General features: G+C 40.2%; 1 protein-coding gene across 8 annotated transcripts in view; it reads left to right on the top strand.

Annotated features, from left to right (window-relative positions):
• Positions 1-19474, top strand: part of map4l (microtubule associated protein 4 like) — a 98194-nt gene extending 78720 nt beyond the window's left edge. For 6 of the 8 annotated variants that reach the window (XM_027283192.1, XM_027283191.1, XM_027283193.1 and 3 more), the window contains 7 exons: positions 167-420; positions 4114-4173; positions 8118-8210; positions 10081-10162; positions 10243-10352; positions 10532-10724; positions 12428-19474. In XM_027283192.1, coding sequence (XP_027138993.1) covers positions 167-420; positions 4114-4173; positions 8118-8210; positions 10081-10162; positions 10243-10352; positions 10532-10724; positions 12428-12432 — 797 coding nt within the window. In that variant the 3' untranslated portion in view covers positions 12433-19474. The remainder of the gene's footprint in view (positions 1-166; positions 421-4113; positions 4174-8117; positions 8211-10080; positions 10163-10242; positions 10353-10531; positions 10725-12427) is intronic. The other 2 variants (XM_027283194.1, XM_027283195.1) reach the window with 2 other exon arrangements.
• The last annotated feature ends 471 nt before the right edge of the window (positions 19475-19945 follow it).

Here is a 19945-nt window from a genome sequence, read left to right as displayed (position 1 = left end):
GATGTCTTAAATTAGAGGATGATGATGGTGGCTAAGGTGATGGGACCACCAGCTCCTGTTCTTTCATCTTTACTCGACGCAGCTAGTTTCATGATTAATGAGATCGTAAAGCCTGTGAACCTTTATATCTACATCTCTTTGATGTTAATACTCACTTTCTCTGTAGCTCGTCCCCGCCCAGCCTCCTCCACCACTCCTGCTACTCCAGCTGCCTCCACTAACGGGGAGGCCTCCACTCACCGCCGCCGGGTCATCACCAAACCCCCCGTGCCCAAGCAGACCCCAATGGAGAAGAAGCCGCCGGTGCCCCGCGCTCCTCGAACCCCCCGACCCATCAACGCTCCGACACCTGACCTTAAGAACGTCCGCTCCAAGATCGGATCCATTGACAACATCAAATACCAGCCTGGTGGAGGAAAGGTAGGACAGACCCAACAGTAGAAGGAAAAGAACTAACCTGAAATGATGCAGACTAATTTCTGGTATCAACCAATCAGTCCCAATCAAGTGATTTGTGCTGTACATCATAATAATATGTTTTCCTCCACACTGGGTCCAGACTGGCTGTCAAAATAAATGCTCATCAATAATTTCTTGAAAAGTTAACTGCTAGTTGTAATTCTTGTGCTGCTGCACTACAGAATTTACCACTATTTTTTAAATTGATTTTTATATTTACAATTATCTGACAAAATAATTAGAAAAACTGGTTGGTGACAGCAGCTGGGCAGCATGATTGGCTAGAATGACATGACAGGAAGGTGTCAAGAGAGGAGGGGATGACATGCAGTAAAAGTCCACAGGTTGGAAGTCAACCTGGACTGCTACAGTACTGAGCCTTTGTAGTTCGCGTACATGCTCTACCAGGTGAGCTACTGGGATGCCCCGGCCCTTACTAAGAATTCTGTTGAGAGATTTTGCTTTCTGTGTTGTGGTTTGATTTTAATGTAGCCAGAAAAATGTATGTCAAAATGAAAAGCAGTTATTTAGTCATCAGAAATAAAAAGTTAAATTCTGTCCTTTAAAGAATGTGCACCATAGCTTACTTTCCTCTTTACATACTGCACAGATAGGACACCAAAACAAAGAGAAAAATACACTTAAATTTTTTTTTTTTTAGCTAGCTAAGTGTGGACGTAGTGATATCCCACCAGTCACCTCATGACTGTTTTCATTCTGTCAGAACCTGCAAGCATCAGCTGTCTTAAAATATAAGACTATAGGACAGACTCTGCATTTATGAGACAGGTACAAAAGGTTGTTTCACTTGGTTGATAGAAATAAAAGTTTTCTACAAACGTTTATGTAAGAAATTCATCTTATATAGAAATACAAAAGTTATGTCACTCTTTTACCTTTAATCTAACAATATATTGAATACTCTGATGATAAACTAGCTTTTGCTTGTGTAGTTTGTCTCAATGCAATGCTTACTGATGTGGAAGTAGATTACATGAAGCATCGTGAGTGCTGTCCATACATCCCTATAAATCTGTAACAACAATGTCTATGTATCTGGGGCTGATTACTAAACCAAACAGAAGATCCCTGCATGCTATGTCTGCATTGAATACACTGGATTCAGTCACATTTGCAGCACTCCCAAAACTCACTGCTGTGCTGTGAGGCAGCACAGTGTGTCACAGCTGTTGTTGAGACATGTAATAAGGGTGAGTTAAGGATGGACGGAGAGGGGAGGACATTCCCTGTCAACATCAATGTTCAAATTAGCATTTGTAATGAGTTCAAGTGGGAGAGGGAGCATGACACCACCTTATCAATACTTACAAACTTACCAACCTCTGCACTGCAGAGATTCTTGGAGAGTGTTATATCTGTTTCTCTGTTTGTCTTTCTGTTTCTCTACCCTGGCTCCCCTCATTCATCTACCTTTTAATTATCTTTCATCCGTTCTTCCTTCCGCACTTCAGCATGCAGCATTGACATTGTTTATCACTGCCTAAAGCTGCCATGTCAACTTTGTTTCTCACACTCGCAGGTACACCTGTCTCACACTTTCTCAGAGTCCATTGGCACCTGCTGTAACACACACAGAGTGACACACACAAAACAGTGAAAATGCTCTTTTTATCTTTATTCCACTGTGATAAAGGTGCACAGCATGTCGTGGACTGACATGGCTCAGACACCTGGTTGTGTTTTTGTCCCAGTGTGTCTTGGGGAAAGGTTTGTGCTGTCTCATTGAATCACAAACATCGTCTGCTCTCCGTCTGTCCTGCTCTCTGATACAATGCGTCAGGCCGGCTCATCCTGTTTCCATGTTTTTTCTTTTTCGTCAAAGCACAGTTGTTTATATGCCTGTCAACACCCATAAAACTCCATTATAAAAAATTACACCTATCTTGTTATTTTTCACTGAAAGGTGTTGGTGGTTATTTTTAATGTTGCAGTGAGACAGGCTAGCTGTTACACCCTACTTGTTTATGTTAGGCTAAACTAATCATAGCTGATTATCTAATCATATCTGTCGATCTTCTCATTAACAAAAAAAGATTTAACAAGACGCAGTGTATTCAGCGCTTCAGAGGTGCTGGGATTTGTATTTATATGTGAAAGTTGGAGCTAACTGTTTTCCTGTGTTTTCCCGGGTCTTTTACAGAGAGAGCAGGTCCTCTTACATAGAGTCCACCATGTTTCTAGCCTAGAGTGGACAAGTCAAACAGTGGCCCTAGATAGGGGTGTTTTGTGGCCACTGTTTTCCCAACATCCTTGGATGTCACTAAATACTACACACTGGTCCTTTAAGATATTCTAAATGATTTGTCATAGTCATTTCTGTAGTCGTGCATATGTAAGGTACACCTTGCTGTGCTGTGAAATAGCTCTGCATTTTCATCTCCTTTACTTCACCATCTTTATGTCACATCTGTCCATATTCCACTAACCGTCTTCTGCTTGCTCACACTGTAGAGCAGACTAATACATAGCAGTGTCTGCATTGGTTTGCATACCACCAAGGATTTGTCATACCCAGCACTGACACCCCCCACCACCCTCTATTTATCCAGGGATCAGCATGCAGCACCCTGTTTCATATTCACAGTCATTTTTCATTTCCTCAACGTATCATTTAGACATGATTACATGGCCAGTTAGCTTTAGATCGGTGTAGAGAGGCTCTGTGAAATTTCATGTCAACCTCATATTTCCTGCACACAACAAAAGAGCAGCGAAAAGGGAAAATGTTGCAGAGTCTCCGGTTGTCGGCATCAAACTGTAATTTGCAGCCACTGTTCACCCTTTGAGGCAGATGCACTGTGTTATGCAGTAGCAGGTCTGTTACCACAGTGTCAAAGACATACTCCCACTCTTTTTGTCAGTCTGCCAAAGTGAAACCACTTTACACGCACAAACACATCACCGACCTGCATCACATTAAGTGCCACTGATTTGTCTATTATGTATTTTAATATTTTTCATTCAACAGGAGCTTATTGGTCTAACAACCTTTCCACCCTCAGTATTCATCAATAGGACTGTTGTTGTTTGTCTGATCAGTAGCACATACTGCAGTAATGTGACATTTGATCTGTTGTTCTCTGGTTCTTGTTTGTAACTGCTCTTACACTCATGTTTTGTGCTGACATTTGATTGGCTCTTGTCACTAACACAGGACAAACTGTATTTTTTGGTACTAATCTTTTAATGCTGTTTTAAATGTTTTGAAAAGTGCTCCATCTGCTCCAGCTTACTGCCATTTTCCATCTGATGCAGCACATCTGACAGTTCTACAAACAAATGTATAAATCTGACATTACTCTCCCATTTGATTGGCCCATAATTAAATCGTACATCTAATTGCTGCATTACAGTATATAAACGTATTCATACACCCACACAGTAATTACAGAGCTTGGTTCAGTTTGCTTCTTTTTGATCCATGCTCTTACTTTCCATACATACTTTTGATTGGCTACACTGACCCATACACTGATCTGATTGGTCCAGCTGCTAACCCACACGTTCAGCCCCCCCACCTCCATTTAATCGGTTCTCACGTCCCCACCCCTCCACCTGCTCTTCCACCCCGTTGTGTTGTGGCGTGTGATCAGTTAGAGGTTGTATTGACCAAGGGGGTGCTTGTCTCCCCAGGCCTCCTCCACCCAGAACAACAAGGCATCAGACCCCTCCACCCCTGCCGCCAAGGCCAGAGTGAGTCCCTACCATCTACACCCTCACACACAAACACATCCTCCCACCTTCTCTCTGCATTCACCACATACACCCGCCCATTCTACATCCACCCAGGACACAACTGAGCCCTGCAGTTTTCATGTGACCAGACAAACTTAAATAATCTGCACAAGACTTCTCTAATCGAGATTTTTGTGGATTTTATTTCATGTAACGGTTCAACAATGGTCACTGTGGCCACATGATACTGACATTTTTGAGTAACGCTGCAGTCCATTCAAAGTTGTTGGAGGTCAGAAATTCCTAGTTAAAAGTTTCACCTTCTGAGCTCCAAGCATTCCAGTTATCTCAAACTGATGTTTCTTTGGCAAGCGTTCACACAATTGACCTCTCAGCAGTGCAGCCTTGCATACACACTGTTGTCCATAAAGTTGCAGTAATTTTGTTCAGACACATTCCTATTTATACACATCAGGTTAATTGTGATTTATTTTTTACTGTGATATGTTTGAAAGAGATTGATCAATGAAGTTTTTAGAAGATACACTTTATCTATCAAGAATAAATCACATTGTCACAATAAATTCATGAGAAGAGGTAAAAATATTTTATTCCAACCTTATGGGCAACAGTGTATAAATCAAACACGGGGAAAAACAATGCATGAGTAACAGATGCAGGACTTTGCCTGGTTTGCCAGGTTTACAAGTAGGAACTCTAACTCTTAGTGGCATTCCATTGTGCTTTTTCTATTAGGAGGTCGGACATTTTCAAGTTCCAAGTTGTCTGGAACACGTTAGAGGCGTTAGAGGTAGCTGCAAGATACATGTCCCAGTGGTTAACTGCAGTACAGCAAGAAAAAGCATTTTACCCACAGTCAGCTATCATAAAAATGATGTCTGTAAGACTGTCAACAGGACATCTGAAACTATAAACAAAGTAAATAATTCATCTTTGTGTTCTAAATTTGTAAAACCAAGGTTCGATAAAAATCTATACTTACGTACAAAAAAGGACCTGATTAATAAAAGTTCATTTTCATTTAAATAATTTTAGGGTGGGCAGACCAGTGCAAAACTTCTTTTTTTTTTTAAAGCAGCACTTGCTGATCATTTTTTTGTAATGAACCAATTCCTAACAGTTGTAGTTAAACAGTTAAATCAGATAACCAGGTGAACTATTTTACACACCGCCTACCTGAGCAGCGAGTGTGTCAACAGATTACAGCAGCCAAATGTAAAAAGTGCTTATGCTCATGCGAGACACCGTGGTTTATCCACTTCAAAATAAAATGTATTTCATTTGTTTACAATTGGCTTTTATTGTGAAATATTTTTATTTAGTATTTGCTCTAGTCTACGTGTTCTTGCGCACACCACTGTACACCCCCACAGTGAAGTCATGTCTGGTGTCACGTTTGCAGTCTCACTGGCTGTGTGTGGCTTGTTGGTCTGTGCTTTCATGAAACCATGCACTGCTTGTAAAACACACCAGGAAGCTGGCATTTTGTAGTTCAAAGTGTTAACAAATAAACTACAAAAGAGCGGCTTTTCCTTCCCATTTGTTAGCTGCAGGTTTGTCCGCTGCGTCCTGCACCTTACAGTGTTAGGGTGACAATGCTGCAGTATGTACATGCACACAGCTGCAGGACAAATGTGCACAGAAGAGGGGGGAAGGCACGTAGACACAGAAGGCATCCTGAGAAAGAACTAGTCAGTGAAATGACCGTGTGTCTTTGGCCACAAATATGGTAACCTTTCCCTGTTTGAGTTTCACTTCAGCTTCACTTTGTTCCTTTTCCAAACTTGTGGTAATGTGTGGAAACGTGTTCAGCATCCCGCAGTGTCCCTTAAGCATTCTAACAGAAATTAAGGACACATGATAAATCACAAGCTCGCAGCTACTACAGGTATACTGACATCAATTAAAACTTACTCTGTTTAGACTACTGCTCTGTGTGTGTGTGTGTGTGTGTGTGTGTGTGTGTGTGTGTGTCTGTGTGTGCGCTCACTGCTCAGTGAGTCATCCTTTTCTGGTGCCACCTGCGTCATCGTGCCATTTTCATCCTGGAGAAAGAGTCTAAGACGGAGACAGAGAGAATGGTGGAAGGCGTCTTACGTCTGCTGCGGGGCTTTTTACAATACGACCACAGAGGCTATGAAACTGATATCACACGATGAGATACATGGGCGTGTGTGTGTGTGTGGGAGGGAGATCGTTTGATTCCTCAAACGACCTGGTAGAACAACAATATAACTGACCAGTGCATAATAATATGATCCTGCTTGATTAAAGCAATACATCAAGTTCTTCAGAAAATGAGCAGTTTATACGGCCACAAGGGGAGGAGAATATTACAAAATATTAATATAATTTCAATGCTGCATGCTGACTTTTCATTGTGAATTTTAAGTGGCAATAAGGACCTAGTGTTTATCATTATAAAGTGAGCTAGTTGTATAGTATTTATGAAAGTGAGCATAATACTGGAAGAAAGGTATTTTGACTGTTTTATAGGGAGTCAAACTTAAAGGCTGATGGGAAACAGTGGAGCTGTCAGCTGTCAGTGAAGATGTTGTTGAGGAGTCGGCCTTGATCTTCTGTTAGTCTGCATAAAGTTCAGTTTCTACAATAAAGATGACATCATGACTTCAGAGACGAGTATTTCTTGTGATGTGACTAAAATGTCAAATTGAATCTGAATACATTTAAGTGTCTGATTTGATTCACATTTTAGTCCTGCTGGTTCTTTAATGATGAACTTTTTCTTTTCATTTTAAACCCTCCGTTAGCAAGGACCACACCGTCAAAAGACACCTTGATAACGATTTATTTAAAAAATGAAAAGATTGTGAGTGAAGCTTGAACTCTTTACCCGGGCTGTTGCTGCGGTGTGGGAAAGCTTCGGTTGCCACTCCCCTAAGGAGAGTAGGAAGGAGAGGAAGAAATAGGAGAAAGAAATAGAATAGGGGAGGGGTGCAGAATACAAGAGCGGAGAGGATGAGAGGGTTAGGATGGTATTTATAGGAATGTCGTACGGTTGAGGTGTGGTCCTGCTCCTGAAACTCTGCAGATAGCTTCAAATGTTGTGTTGCGTTCATGTTTTTTCTGAGTTTTCTGCCTATTTTTGGGATCTTTGTCATATATATGATGCAAGTTGAAAGTTGAGATGACATTCCTAACATGCCACATGAACGATTTTGGCCATTACTTAATATTTAGGTTGACAAATGAGCCAAACTCTCCAAATCTCAGAGCTCTAAGAAAATCCAGGTATCCCAGCTAACCCAACCATGCAACGTGTACCTTCGTACTGAGTGAGGCGCTGCAGGGCAGAACAGCAGGCTGATAAAACAACAACCCTAAAAGATAACGTCCTTTGTCTTCCGTACACCCGTATTAGTCTCTTATACAGTTGTTTCTTTGCTCCGAAGAGCACGTGTTAACACACGATCACTGAGTGTCCTGTGTAATATTGTGTTGCATGTGCTTTGTCTCCTCTTCCAGTGTTTGTCCTGTGCTTGATCAGTTTTGGTTAATGCTGTTTATGGAAGCACTCTGTTGTTATTCAGTCAGTATCCTCGTCTTTTGGTCCTCCAGCATTCATTTTTCTTAGAATTCATGAACTTTTATGAAAGATTAGCTGCACCCTCATTTTGGATCACAATGATTTTGTTGCATAATGTCCCAAAACCCCCACATGTTCTGACTAACTTATCACATAATCACTGAATGTATAAGAGGAGTTCTTTGATTTGAATGACACAATCTCTTCCATACTTGCAGAGCAAGGCTAATCTGTTTCCTGTTAACTGAAGCTGCCAGCTGATCTGCTCTTCTCTGCTGCTCTTGTCTGTCTGCTTGTCATACCTTTTCTTTTCTTTTTCTTTCTTTCTTCTTTCTTTTCCCTCTCTATCTCCTCACTCCCTCGCTTGTCTGTGTGTCTGCCTGCCTGTCTTTAGGTTCAGATAGTGCACAAAAAGCTGGACTTCAGCCATGTCACGTCTCGCTGTGGCTCCAAGGACAATATCAAACATGTCCCTGGAGGTGGCAATGTAAGTACTGCTGGAGCTGGAGGCAGACTCTGGTTAGGGTGGGTGCATATCATTGTCATGCTAATTTAGATCCGTTCTGGCTGTCTTTGCTCAAAATTGTGATCAGCTGGGAATCTCAGTTTTATCCCAAAAGACCTGATTTGTCACAAAAGGATAAGAGAGAGAGAGTTTAGATACATATTAGATCTTTTCCAGCTGATTGGGCTGTGTGCACACAGAAGAAGACTTAACACTTTATCACAATGATGCAGCATGACTTTGAGAAGATCTGATATGATATGCATAAATCTTGGGTTATCCTTGATCAAACTGCTTGAGTGTTTTCAGTAGTGAGATTCCATCAGGGCTCGGAGCAATTGATCAAATACAACAATACAGAAAGCTTTTTTTCTCACAGATCAAACATTTACATGAAAGGTTATGGTTTTCAAAGTATTTAGCAGTTAATGTGCTGTTATTATCACATTTGTGGCTCCTTCTGTTTACATTTTGGATTGATTTCAGTTCAAATGAGCTGACCACAGGTCCTTCTGCCCACCCTTCCAGATGTTGTTCCCATCTGCTCCAAACAACTGCTGCACTATCTTATTCCATCTCCGGGCTGCTCTCACAATCACCTATTTCCTGCCTCAGATCAATTAAACAAAATGAAATATTAAAGTTATATTATGGAAACGGTTGTCCCAGTAGTGGCATCAAATAGAACTATTAGGCTGGACCGATTACACGTATTCTGGGTCACTTCCATCAGTTTAACCTGTAGTCATTACAATGCTCCATAATATGCCATGATCTTACAAGACGGCATTCCTCTGTAATCCTAACTTCATAACGTTAACATGTTTCATCATGCTGCAATATAACAAGTCACATTCCCTGTAATTCCCCGCCTTTCAACAGTATTATTGTGATTGATATTTATTTCTATATTTACTTTACTTTTCCTACTGTCTCGTCCATTTTCTTTTTTTGCTTGAATTACATCAAGTGTTCCTTCCTTTTTTATGTATTGCTGTTTTACATGTAAATGTAAAACAACACATGTATGTTCTAACAAGTATGTCCCACAGAAAGAAACAAATACTATAAGGTGTGAATACTACGGTACAAGGGTACTACACAGATCTCATGGTGATGTACTGTAGTAGTATTAGCACATCAGGTTGCACTTATATAAACTGTTGTGTCTCCTCTGTCTAAAGAGACATAATGAATATTTAAATTAGTTGTTAAGAATTAAACGTATTTATGTTTATATTATAAAATTAGGTCACTGATATGCTAACCTGTCAATCAGACTGTAATGAGCGAGAGCTCTGATGTCAATCAGCACTAATCAAAGTGCGTTTGTTCATAAAAGTTTAACAGCACCGAGGGTCACTATTAGTCCTCCTGTCTGTCATCAAATATGTAAGTATGATTGATCTCATCACACACTGTCAGCCAGGTCACCGGGTCTTAAAATCCATCAGTGCCAGCTGCTGTCACACTAATCAGGATTTACTCCTCGTGATCCTGAACAAACTGCCTTCTCCCATCCTCCAATTATAGCCTGTCCCAGTTTATCTGCATAAATGGAGCATCACTTACCAGCTTAACACAGCAACAAGGCACTTGCAGTAACAATAAAACAGGTCAAAGTGAGGAGTGAAGCATGGGTTGGGAGTTGAGCGAGTCCTGTGGTGTATCCATTCTCTATCCATACTCAAATGTCATCCTCTCTATAAATGCACCAGGTGCACCATAATGGATGACAGCGATTTTCTAAAGTGGATGAAGAGTGGACGCTGAAGTAAAGATGTATTGTTCTGGATGCGGTCTTTATGAGTCAGTGTAAAGAGGCTACATTATGATCTCCCCTCTTACCCAGGTGCAGATCCTGAATAAGAAGGTTGATGTGAGCAAGGTGACGTCCAAATGTGGCTCTAAGGACAACATCAAATATAAGCCAGGTCAGTGCCAAAGCCTCCTCTCTTTAAACTCGATTTTACTCCATGCTGGTCTCATACTAACCTCCTTCTTCTTGCCTCAGGTGGAGGTGATGTGAAGATTGATTCCCATAAACTAAACATTAAAGCCAAGTCTAAGGTTGGATCTATGGACAATGTGGGGCCAGGCAATGGACAGACCAATGGACACAAGGTCGAACATTAACACAATCATTCATTTCATTATTTGATGCACAGTCTGCTGACTCATTGTGCTTTTACTGGTCAACACCACTAGATGGTGTGGCAGCTTGATATAGTACACTATAAAAAAAGAAACACTGTGTGTGTCTGTGTGTGTGTCTGCCCTTGTGTGTCTATATTTGGCTGCAGGAGGAGAAAACAGAGGAGAAGACATCTTCACCCCCAAGTGGTGCTCCAACAACAGGATCAGCAGGTGTTGCTAAGGCAACAGCACCAGGAGGTGTTGCTAAGGAGAATGGGGTGAAGGAGCCCGCACCTACTCCGTTTGGGGGAGACGGACTGAGGGAGCCCCTTAGCATAGACAAACGCATCACTGAGACAAGTGAGTAAGACATAAACACAAACAGAGCCATCAGTTTTAAAAGCATTGAAGTTGTAGCCAACTGACCGTTAGCGTAGCACCCTCCACCTTACATGCTGCTGCTACGCTTGTCAGGTTTTCTATTCATGCACAGCACAGCGGCACAGCAGATTTACCTCTCACAATACTCAGTCATGTTTGAAACTATGGGTCCTCAATTTCAGATAGATATAAACAAAAGCAGGCTTTTCATCTAGAGCCAACAACCCTGGATTTTGTCGGCTGAAATGACAACTGGTGCTGGCAGATGTTTTCAGCTGTATTTATAGAAAGTATTAACTATGTTGTAGTATCAGTAATGTCACCCACAATTTTCTAAAGAGCTGTTTTGAAGCTGAACGGGGAATTAGCTATAGAGACCAAAACTGTTTTTTGTACCAGGCTGTAAACATGTTTATTTCTGCTGTGAAGTTGAACATTTGAACATGGGGACTTATAGAGACTGACTCACTTCTGGAGCCAGCCTCAAGTGGACGTTTGAGGAACTGCCCTTTTTAGCACTTCTATGTTGGCGTTATTTCACAGCCATGGAGGATGTCGCTTGGCTGTATGTGAGCTTATGCTTACACTGAAACTCCATTAGTTGAAAACTATAATGCGTGTTAAAAACATGTAAGGTTCTCAGATATGGACATAATGGCAATATACATAATATTATGCTAAAGGACTGAAGTTAAATCTAAAGCAACTGATGAGCCATTTGGAAAACATGGAAATGCAGCTTTGTACTGTACGGCAGCGCCCAAGTATTATTGATAAAAATGTTATTTAAATGTTATGTATTCTAATATAATCATTGGATGATTTGAAAGCTTACTAAAGAAGAGATTATGGTTTATTGCTTGCATTTTCAGTCAGTGTACTTCACTTTTTTGAGAGGAAAGGATTTAAGGGTGAGAAAATAACCAATTAAATGTCACGATATCTAATGCACGCTTGGTTGGAGCATAAACAACCCTAAATTGACTAGGATATCTTGTGTTTTTGCTTTTGGAAATGTGAGGAGAAAAAAAAGAGATACTACCCTCCAAAGTCTTGCTCTTGATATGGCCCAGTGTATGCCGCTGCAACATGTGTAGACATCCAAAGCTTAACAAGCCTTATATGCCTAGATACGGTTGCTAAGGTATGAATGACAATAGCTGTTCAGGGTTTTTTCAAACGGTCAATTACAGAGACAATTGGCAATAAGTACAGAGTGTGTGTGCATGCATGTGTGTTGTCTTCTCTCTGCTACATGTCTGATGGAGAGGAGAGGTAAAAATAGCAGACACTTTGCTGCAAAATGAAATTATGAAGAAACCTACAGAGTAAAGATTAGCCGGTCTTAGTGGATAAATTCATCTCTGGCACTGCAGCTGGCCTCCACAATGCCAGAGTTCAGAGGGACAGCAGACTTCTGCCACCCGATGCGGTTGCCAAACTCGGCCTAATTGATGGATGGTTGTAGTGCTAATACAATAAAAGACAGGAATGTTTTATAATTTAGCTCATGATTTATAAGAACCTGTCCCAACAGCCTATTAGCTAGAGACCATCTGGCTGGTGATAAAAATGTTCCACCTCTGTCTCAGCAACACTTTTCTCTCTTTTTCTCACCTTCTTTTCTTTTTTTTCTGTTGGTTACTTTCCCTTTTCTTAAACCAGTTTATTCCCCTCCACAGATTGAGTCCCAGTGACATGTAGATTTCGGTGGGACACGCATGGCGCTTGCCGACCTGCCAATCAACCGACCAACCAACCTACCACGGTGCAGTCACTTCCCTCTGGCCCCGCCCTTCATCTCGCCCACCGCAGCACCAAACTGACCAATCGCCTCACAGTGTTTCTCTGGGGCCCGCCTGCCAGCTTCCTGCTACCAACCCTGACCTTTGACCTCCTGACGCCCATAGGTCGACCTTTGGCCCTGCCTACCACAGAGAAGAGTGCTTTCTGTTTGTCTGTGTTTCTCTGTGTGCGGTTCCACCAGCTTCTCAACTGATAAAATTCCTGTGTGGGCGCTTATTTAAAGGACTTCAACCTCAAAACCCTGAATCTAACAACCCCAATGCAATAAATTCACTATAGTAGTCAGTGCTTTATGGAAGTACACTGAAGACAGTCAGTTTTTTCATAGAATATTTCCATAAATAGTCATAGTCTCATTACTGTTTTAACACTTGTCCTTAGAGTGTAAACACCCTGCCACAGTTTTTCATGCTAATCTATGGTCCCTCTTAGAGGCCTTTACACTTCAAAACCACTTTGCTCTCCCAGCCTTGTTAACAGACCTATACGAAGACTTCTATTTGGTCCACCTCCATCTACCATCCAGACCACACTAACCAGCAGCAGGGCAAATACTGTCCAGTCTGCTTTAAATCAACACATTCCAGCCTCCCAGTCAGCCGACAATTATTTCTAGACCTACAGTATCTACAGCTCACTCATCAAACAATATCTCCCATTACATCTCTTGGTATAATTGCATCAGTTTGTCTCCCCCAACTATATTACAATAATGCTTCTTTATCTCTGGACTATTAATGTCATGATGATAACAATTAGCAGTGATGGTGCAGAGGACAGGAGAAACAGTTGGAGGAGTGAGGAAATAGATCTCAAGAATGGAAACAGATCTAAAGATAGAGTTCAAAATCAGTGCGGAAAGTCACTGCAGAAGCTGTTGGGATCTTTTGTGTTATGTTTAAAGAAAAGATGCATTCTTTGACAGTACTTATCAGGAGATATAGATGCAACAACAAACAAAACAACTTACTATAGGTTGAAAGATTTAATGACGTTATAAGTGCGTGACAGTCATCAAGAGAGGTGGGTGTAAAGTGTTGATGGCGGAGCTCTGTTGCTTCTCTTGGTATTCTTGGCTCAAAAAGGATTTGGCACTGCAGCACAAGTTTTTGATGTTGAAGCCAATTATTTTTTAAGCAAAGATCAAAGTATTTGACCTTGAAGGAGCGAATACAAATTCAAGCAGAACGAGCGATCTCGAACATGAGTATTTACCTCTCTGATAACTGCTTGCTGCTGCTGCACCGTTTAGTCAAACGATATTAAGCATTAATGCACTGTATATTTTATGTAGCACTTTTCTAATTGTGGACCACAAGCTGCAGTGTAAAGACCCCGCTCTTCACACTTAAAATGGGGGAAAAGTTTCACAGCAGATTGTGTCGTTCTTTATGGGATCAGAGAGCAAAATGTAGGACGCTATCGCAGATTATTAGCTGTGTTACACCATCCGCTCCCTCATCCTCTCTTCTATTGAAGTATACGCTACGCTACAAAGGAGGAATGGTTCCCAGGCAGTTATGAGACACGACCCGTGGTACAAATACGTTTCTCAATAAACTGTGTGAACATATTTTCCAATTAACGACTGTGCTAACAAGCTTGCTAACTGAAAATTAGCAGGCTTGCTAGCTTGGAGAGGTTTCTTTTGACCTCTTCAACAAGTGAATGAAAGAATCTTAGTGGTTAGCTACAGTAGTTCACCAATTATCCCCATGTCATCATGCCACTTTCTGGTTTGACTGGGCCTTGATTCACTACAACACAATATTCTTTCTTTATCTGGATCCCCATTAGCTTCCACAAAGTGGTCGGTGGCCTTTCTGCAACACAATACTTTGAATGCATGTCAGCACATCAGGGTACGCACAGGTCTGTAGACTACTTTATCTACTCGTGGGAAAATCGAGTGGAATAGCACTACTTAATATTACTTAACTGGTCATATTCTGCTCATGAAACTGAACCTGTAACACTTTGATTTAGACTAGCCTGGGTCACATGGTCTTAGAATAAGTTCACAAACTATGACGGATTTTTTGCATGTGCAGTTCGGGTTGATGAAAGTTAGAGAAATGTTTTTGAAAAGCACCTTAAGTAACATTATTCATTGACTAACAAACCATTAACTTTCATCACTAAATAAGCTCACATACTTATATGTCCGGCCCTTTGTGTGGCTTTTGAGGGGTGGAAACTGAAACCTTTTAGTCTTAATCAATAAGACACAGCACATGTAACCCTGTTCTGCTGCACCATAACTCTTTTGGTTCCCTCACTGTCTAATCCCAGAAACCTCCCATGTGTCCCACAATGCCGCTTATACACTGCTGTGAGCGACCCCACGAGTCACCCTGAGCTGTGTCTAGCATTTACAGTTCACATGTGGCTTTTAGAGACAGACAGACAGACAGACAGACAGACAGACAGACAGACAGACAGTACCATCCTTCTCTCGCGCATGTGGTACTTCCTGGTCATGTGGTTCACCCCAGTGGAGAGGGCCACACCCTCTTTTAAGTCCTACCCACTAGCCGGTGTCTTAGAATCCTCTCTGTGAGACGTGGTAACTTTGTTCACACACAAACACACTTACACATAAGCACATAAGTTCTAAACAGGAAAGCACACACAAGCTTGTTGGTGTGCATGAACACATACACACAGACAAACAGAAATCAGCACATATATATATATATTATATATAGATACTCCCTGAAATAAAAACGGTTTGCTGTTCATTGAAACGTTTCTCTGTTCTAAAATGAAACCAACTCTTTCTTGTGTTTTGGTGGTCTATGCTGATATTGTTAAAACAATGATGAGCTGTGTCGGTGTGTTGTTCCTATCCTAGTCATTGTCGGACATTTTCATCATAGGCTCACCTCATCCTGCCTCTTTCTCGTCTGTTTCCTCTACTCTCTGACAGCAATACAGTGATCTTAGTTGGAAAACGTCTCCTGTTAACCCACGCATACACATGACGTACAGACAGAGAGAGAGGGATGGACAGAGACCGAGAACAACCACAGAGGCTAACAGGTAGTTAAGAGAGGAACGAGTTCACTCGCAGGAAGAGCTGTCGGTTAAAGGGAATAATGTTACATTCATGGCAAGCCTGATGATTTTTTAAGTGATTTACTGACTTACTAGAGACTGTCTAACAGATTAAAGTCAGAGCTACTACCACGCCACTTGAGGTGAGTACTGCACAGTAGCAGATAATCAGGTTTTTTGTCTCTAGCTTTTTACTCATTAGCTGTAATGTAAATAGATGGAAGTAAATAGCTTTTTTTTTTATTCTTTTTCCTAGACATTTTTGTTCAGCATTTTCTTATTCTTATTTTGTATAGGATATCACTGGATTAAAATATTACAATTCTCAAAGGTTCAAAAATTCTGAACACATTATTTTACTTACTTACTCATGCCATGAATGCAGCATTATTTCAGCAAAGCAGGCCAAAAAACGGCCTGCAAATACTGTAGCTGGGACCGTCTAGTGGTGTCTGTATGTAAAATATAAATCCACATTTTAGGTGATAGAAATGGATTGGTCGTAATACACCCAAAAAATCAAAATCAGTGGTTGATGAGAACCTAAAGATGTAGGGAACATTATTTTTGGCATTTTAGACTTTATGAAAACACTGTGATGTGACTTTAATTTACAGACCAAAAGGCATTGTTATGTGTCACACCAGTAAAATGAGTAGAAGAAGAATGCCCTGTCTACTCACTGTAATTCTATGCATAGTGCATTAAAGGCTGAGATGGTCTCTGCTGAAATCATGAAGGATTAGTGACATGTTTGTGGGGTGTTGCCGTAGTTGTCAGATGTGTGAAGTGTTGCTACTGCATCCATCCTGTAGAGAGCGCTGCTTAGCCTCTGGAACACTGATAGTCTGGCTCTGAGACTTATAGGCTGAATGAGAAACCTTACATCACCAGAAGCTTCAGTAGACTTACATACTGTTCTCATTTAAACTAGCTTTGATGGCCACACTATATAATTGTGAGTTTAATACTAAATACTATGAAAATCGTATTAATGATGTACAGTTCCCCTTAAAACTCAAAAGTCTTGTGCACTTTGAACACAGTCTTGTTCATTTATTGATGCACTAAAGTGATATAAAAGTTGCTTTACTGTATATTGGTAAAACATTGTCAGCTGTGTACTGTACATGTGTGCTTTTGGGAGCAAAACAGTCTTGGTAGTTATATAAAGTGATCAAATAGTCAACAATAAATACTAAAGAAGTAAAATCAACGTATGAGCATATTTAATATTGTACTGTTCCCTCCAAATCATTCCCATGAGTTGCCTAAAAGCAAAACACGATACATGACATATGTGTGGATCATATGTGAAAACGATAATGTGAATCTTTCTTCGAGAATAGAAGAACAAAGGGATGAAAGCACTTTGATAGGTGTAGACAATGGTTTGTGTATATAAAATAGGAGCAAGTTGTAGTCTTAATGTGGGTTGAAAGCTCAGTGTTAGCGTGTGTTACCATTTAATGGGATGAGCTGATGTTGTGTATCTTGGATGACACGTCGGTCCCCCTTTATCTTGGTCAGCTTAGAGGATTTTAGTAGAACTTTGGTTATCAGTGTTGTACTACTGGCTACGATGGTTTAACACTCAACTCTCCAGCCTGCTCTCATGTTGTTCCTGTCAACATTCACTGGTTATTACTGTCTGACCAAGCTGCATAGTCACAAGTGTAGAAGTTTCTGTTTATGGTCGGTTGGAGGACCATAGTAAACTTTGAAAAGACTTGCTTTGACAGGACCCCTTTTAGCATGCAGTATGTTAAGTAAATGTAATGTTAAGTAACCTGTAGCAGTTCATTGCATGGGTAATTTATTTTACTGAGAGGCATCCAAACCTGTGAGGTTTGTTCCACAACCTGTAAAACAGACATAAGAGAGCAAACAATTTTAAGACACTCATTGTGAATGAGTGAGGTCAGCTGGACAGATAAAGTTTTTGATGATTTATGAATTTACATGTCATAAAGAAAAATACAAAGTTACATTAGAAAACATTACAAAGTTCGTCCATCAGAAAATGTCCTGCCCGGTGCAAAGCTTCATCTTTAGTAAACAAATTGAAGGAATCCTTGTGAAAAGTGTTTGTTTATGATATGTGTTTATCTATAAAAACATCATTATCACATTTCTAAATATCAAGATTTCTAAATAACAATCTATTGGTCAGGCTTTACTTTACATACTGTATGCTAAAGCAATAGCACATAAAGCTAGCCAATAGATAATTATGTAGTAAAACAATTAAAATGTATTATAATCACAGAGAATTTCATCAGGTTTCAGACTAGCTTTATGCTTTTAGTACTTAATGGTAACCAGTGTGGTTCTTTGTGGAATAAAGTTAATGTTGCAGCTTTGCAGCTTGGACAAAAAGGTCAAATAACCAGAGTGACTGATGTCCATTCACAACCGTTTGATTCCCCAGTTATCGTGCTTGAATGCTGTCCTTCCACTAGTGTCTCACACTGTCCCTTGTATATAGTTTCCACCATGTTTTTATCACTTCAGAAGTAACTCAAATAAATTAAAATGAAAAAAAGACAAAAAAATGTACTTCTTAACAGGGTGTTGTGGATGTTGACAGATAAGCTTTCACGTTCATAAACCTGTTGCTGTTAAGGTTAATAATGGTATTATTATATGATTGAAAGCATAAAAAAGGAAAAGTGTACTTTTTCCTGTTTCAGAGTCTGCCTTTTTTCCTCCAAGAATAGGGCTGCTGAAGTTTCAAGAATGTTTTTAAAATGTATTAAAAAATGCAAGATCATGAATACATGTATGAGGTTTGTCTCTGTTCTGTTTTGGAAGATAGATTACATATAGAAACACTGTTTACTGGATTCAAAGTGACGGAAAGGGAGGCAGTGTGTGTTTGGTACGGTCTGATACATGACTCAACAGAAGTATTACAGACAGAAAACCTAAATCACAGAGAACAAAATAACACACTGCAGAATCTCATTGGTTTAAAACGCACTACTGTACATGTGACACCTGACACTCACTGGTCAGCCCTTTCTCCCGCCTCCTGCCACCCCCCTGTTAGACTAAACTGATTTAGTCTTTTGGCATGTGGTAAAAAGTAATGTTATGTATTAGCAGCTCCTATATAGACACCTTGACATACCTACCAACACAAGACTGAATTAAGGGATGTCTTGGACCAAATTATTTTCTCAGCGTCAACAAAAAAGGGTGAGAATAATTCTAAGATTTGGCAGGTTAAAAATCAATGAATGTTGAGCTCAAACATATGGTAAGTTTGAACTTGAAATGTCCTTCCAAGAAAGGTAACTGGGAAAAAGGGTAAATCCAGAATAAAAAGGGAGTGTTGGTAGATATGCACCTGGAGCCCCTAGCTGTGTCTCCCACCTACAGAGGCTTGTCAACATCACAGCACTGAAAAGCAGCTTATTTTACTTGTGTCCTTTACCACATATGGAGCAAATACCAGATGGTAGTCCAGCAAAAACAATGTTCCAACTGTTTGTTTTTCAAGGAGAGCACAAATTAAGACTCTGTACTGCTTTGTGAATAAGACAGGTAGGTTTATGGAAGATCTGTCCAAATTTGCCATTACAAAGTGAGAAGGTAGCAGGCAAAATATTCTACTTTTCAGTCCTGTGGAGTGGATCCACTGTAGTGTGTGTTGTATTATTCTGTAGGGCACAACACCATAGCAAGAGCATGCAGAAGACAACAACAAACTGCTGGTTGTTAGAGGCATCTGTCCTATTAGATAGAGCTCATCTCCCCTCTTCAATTCTGAATATTTGGTATGAAAGAGATGTTCATTGTGATTAATTGTTAACCAGTGATGTGAATATTAATCATGAAATAAAAAAGATGAGCAAAATGCAGTCCTATTTGTGTCTTTTTTCTTTTTTCCATATTCATTTACAGTCTAAACATCTACTAATGTGGTGTAAGCTATTTTTACACAATGATTGATTTCATTAACACAAGTGTTTAACCTGGTTCAGAGCTCGAGCATTTAGTGTAAAACAGTGACTTTTAGCTACAACTGCAGCTTATGTTCAAGGAGTCAGACCTGGTTGTAAAGTAGAGAAAAGTACAGAAGTATTTGACGAAAGTATTATTGTATAAATCACTTTAATGACAATGACAAATGACAATAGTGGGATTAATTGACATAATAAAGTGACATATTTAATGTATATTTCAGATTATATTAAATGCATAGCAATAACCGATCAGAACAACTGATGAACGGAGCAATGAGCCCAAACAGTGAATGCAATAAGTGCAAGAAGTTTGTGTCAGACAAATCATTTGGACAAACCAATTTGGATGAATTTTCAGCATATTAT

This window comes from Larimichthys crocea, chromosome X, assembly GCF_000972845.2.
Source record: "Larimichthys crocea isolate SSNF chromosome X, L_crocea_2.0, whole genome shotgun sequence".
NCBI classification, from domain to species: domain Eukaryota; kingdom Metazoa; phylum Chordata; class Actinopteri; family Sciaenidae; genus Larimichthys; species Larimichthys crocea.
Note: the sequence above shows the minus strand (reverse complement) of the source record. Positions and strands in the feature narration are given on the sequence as shown.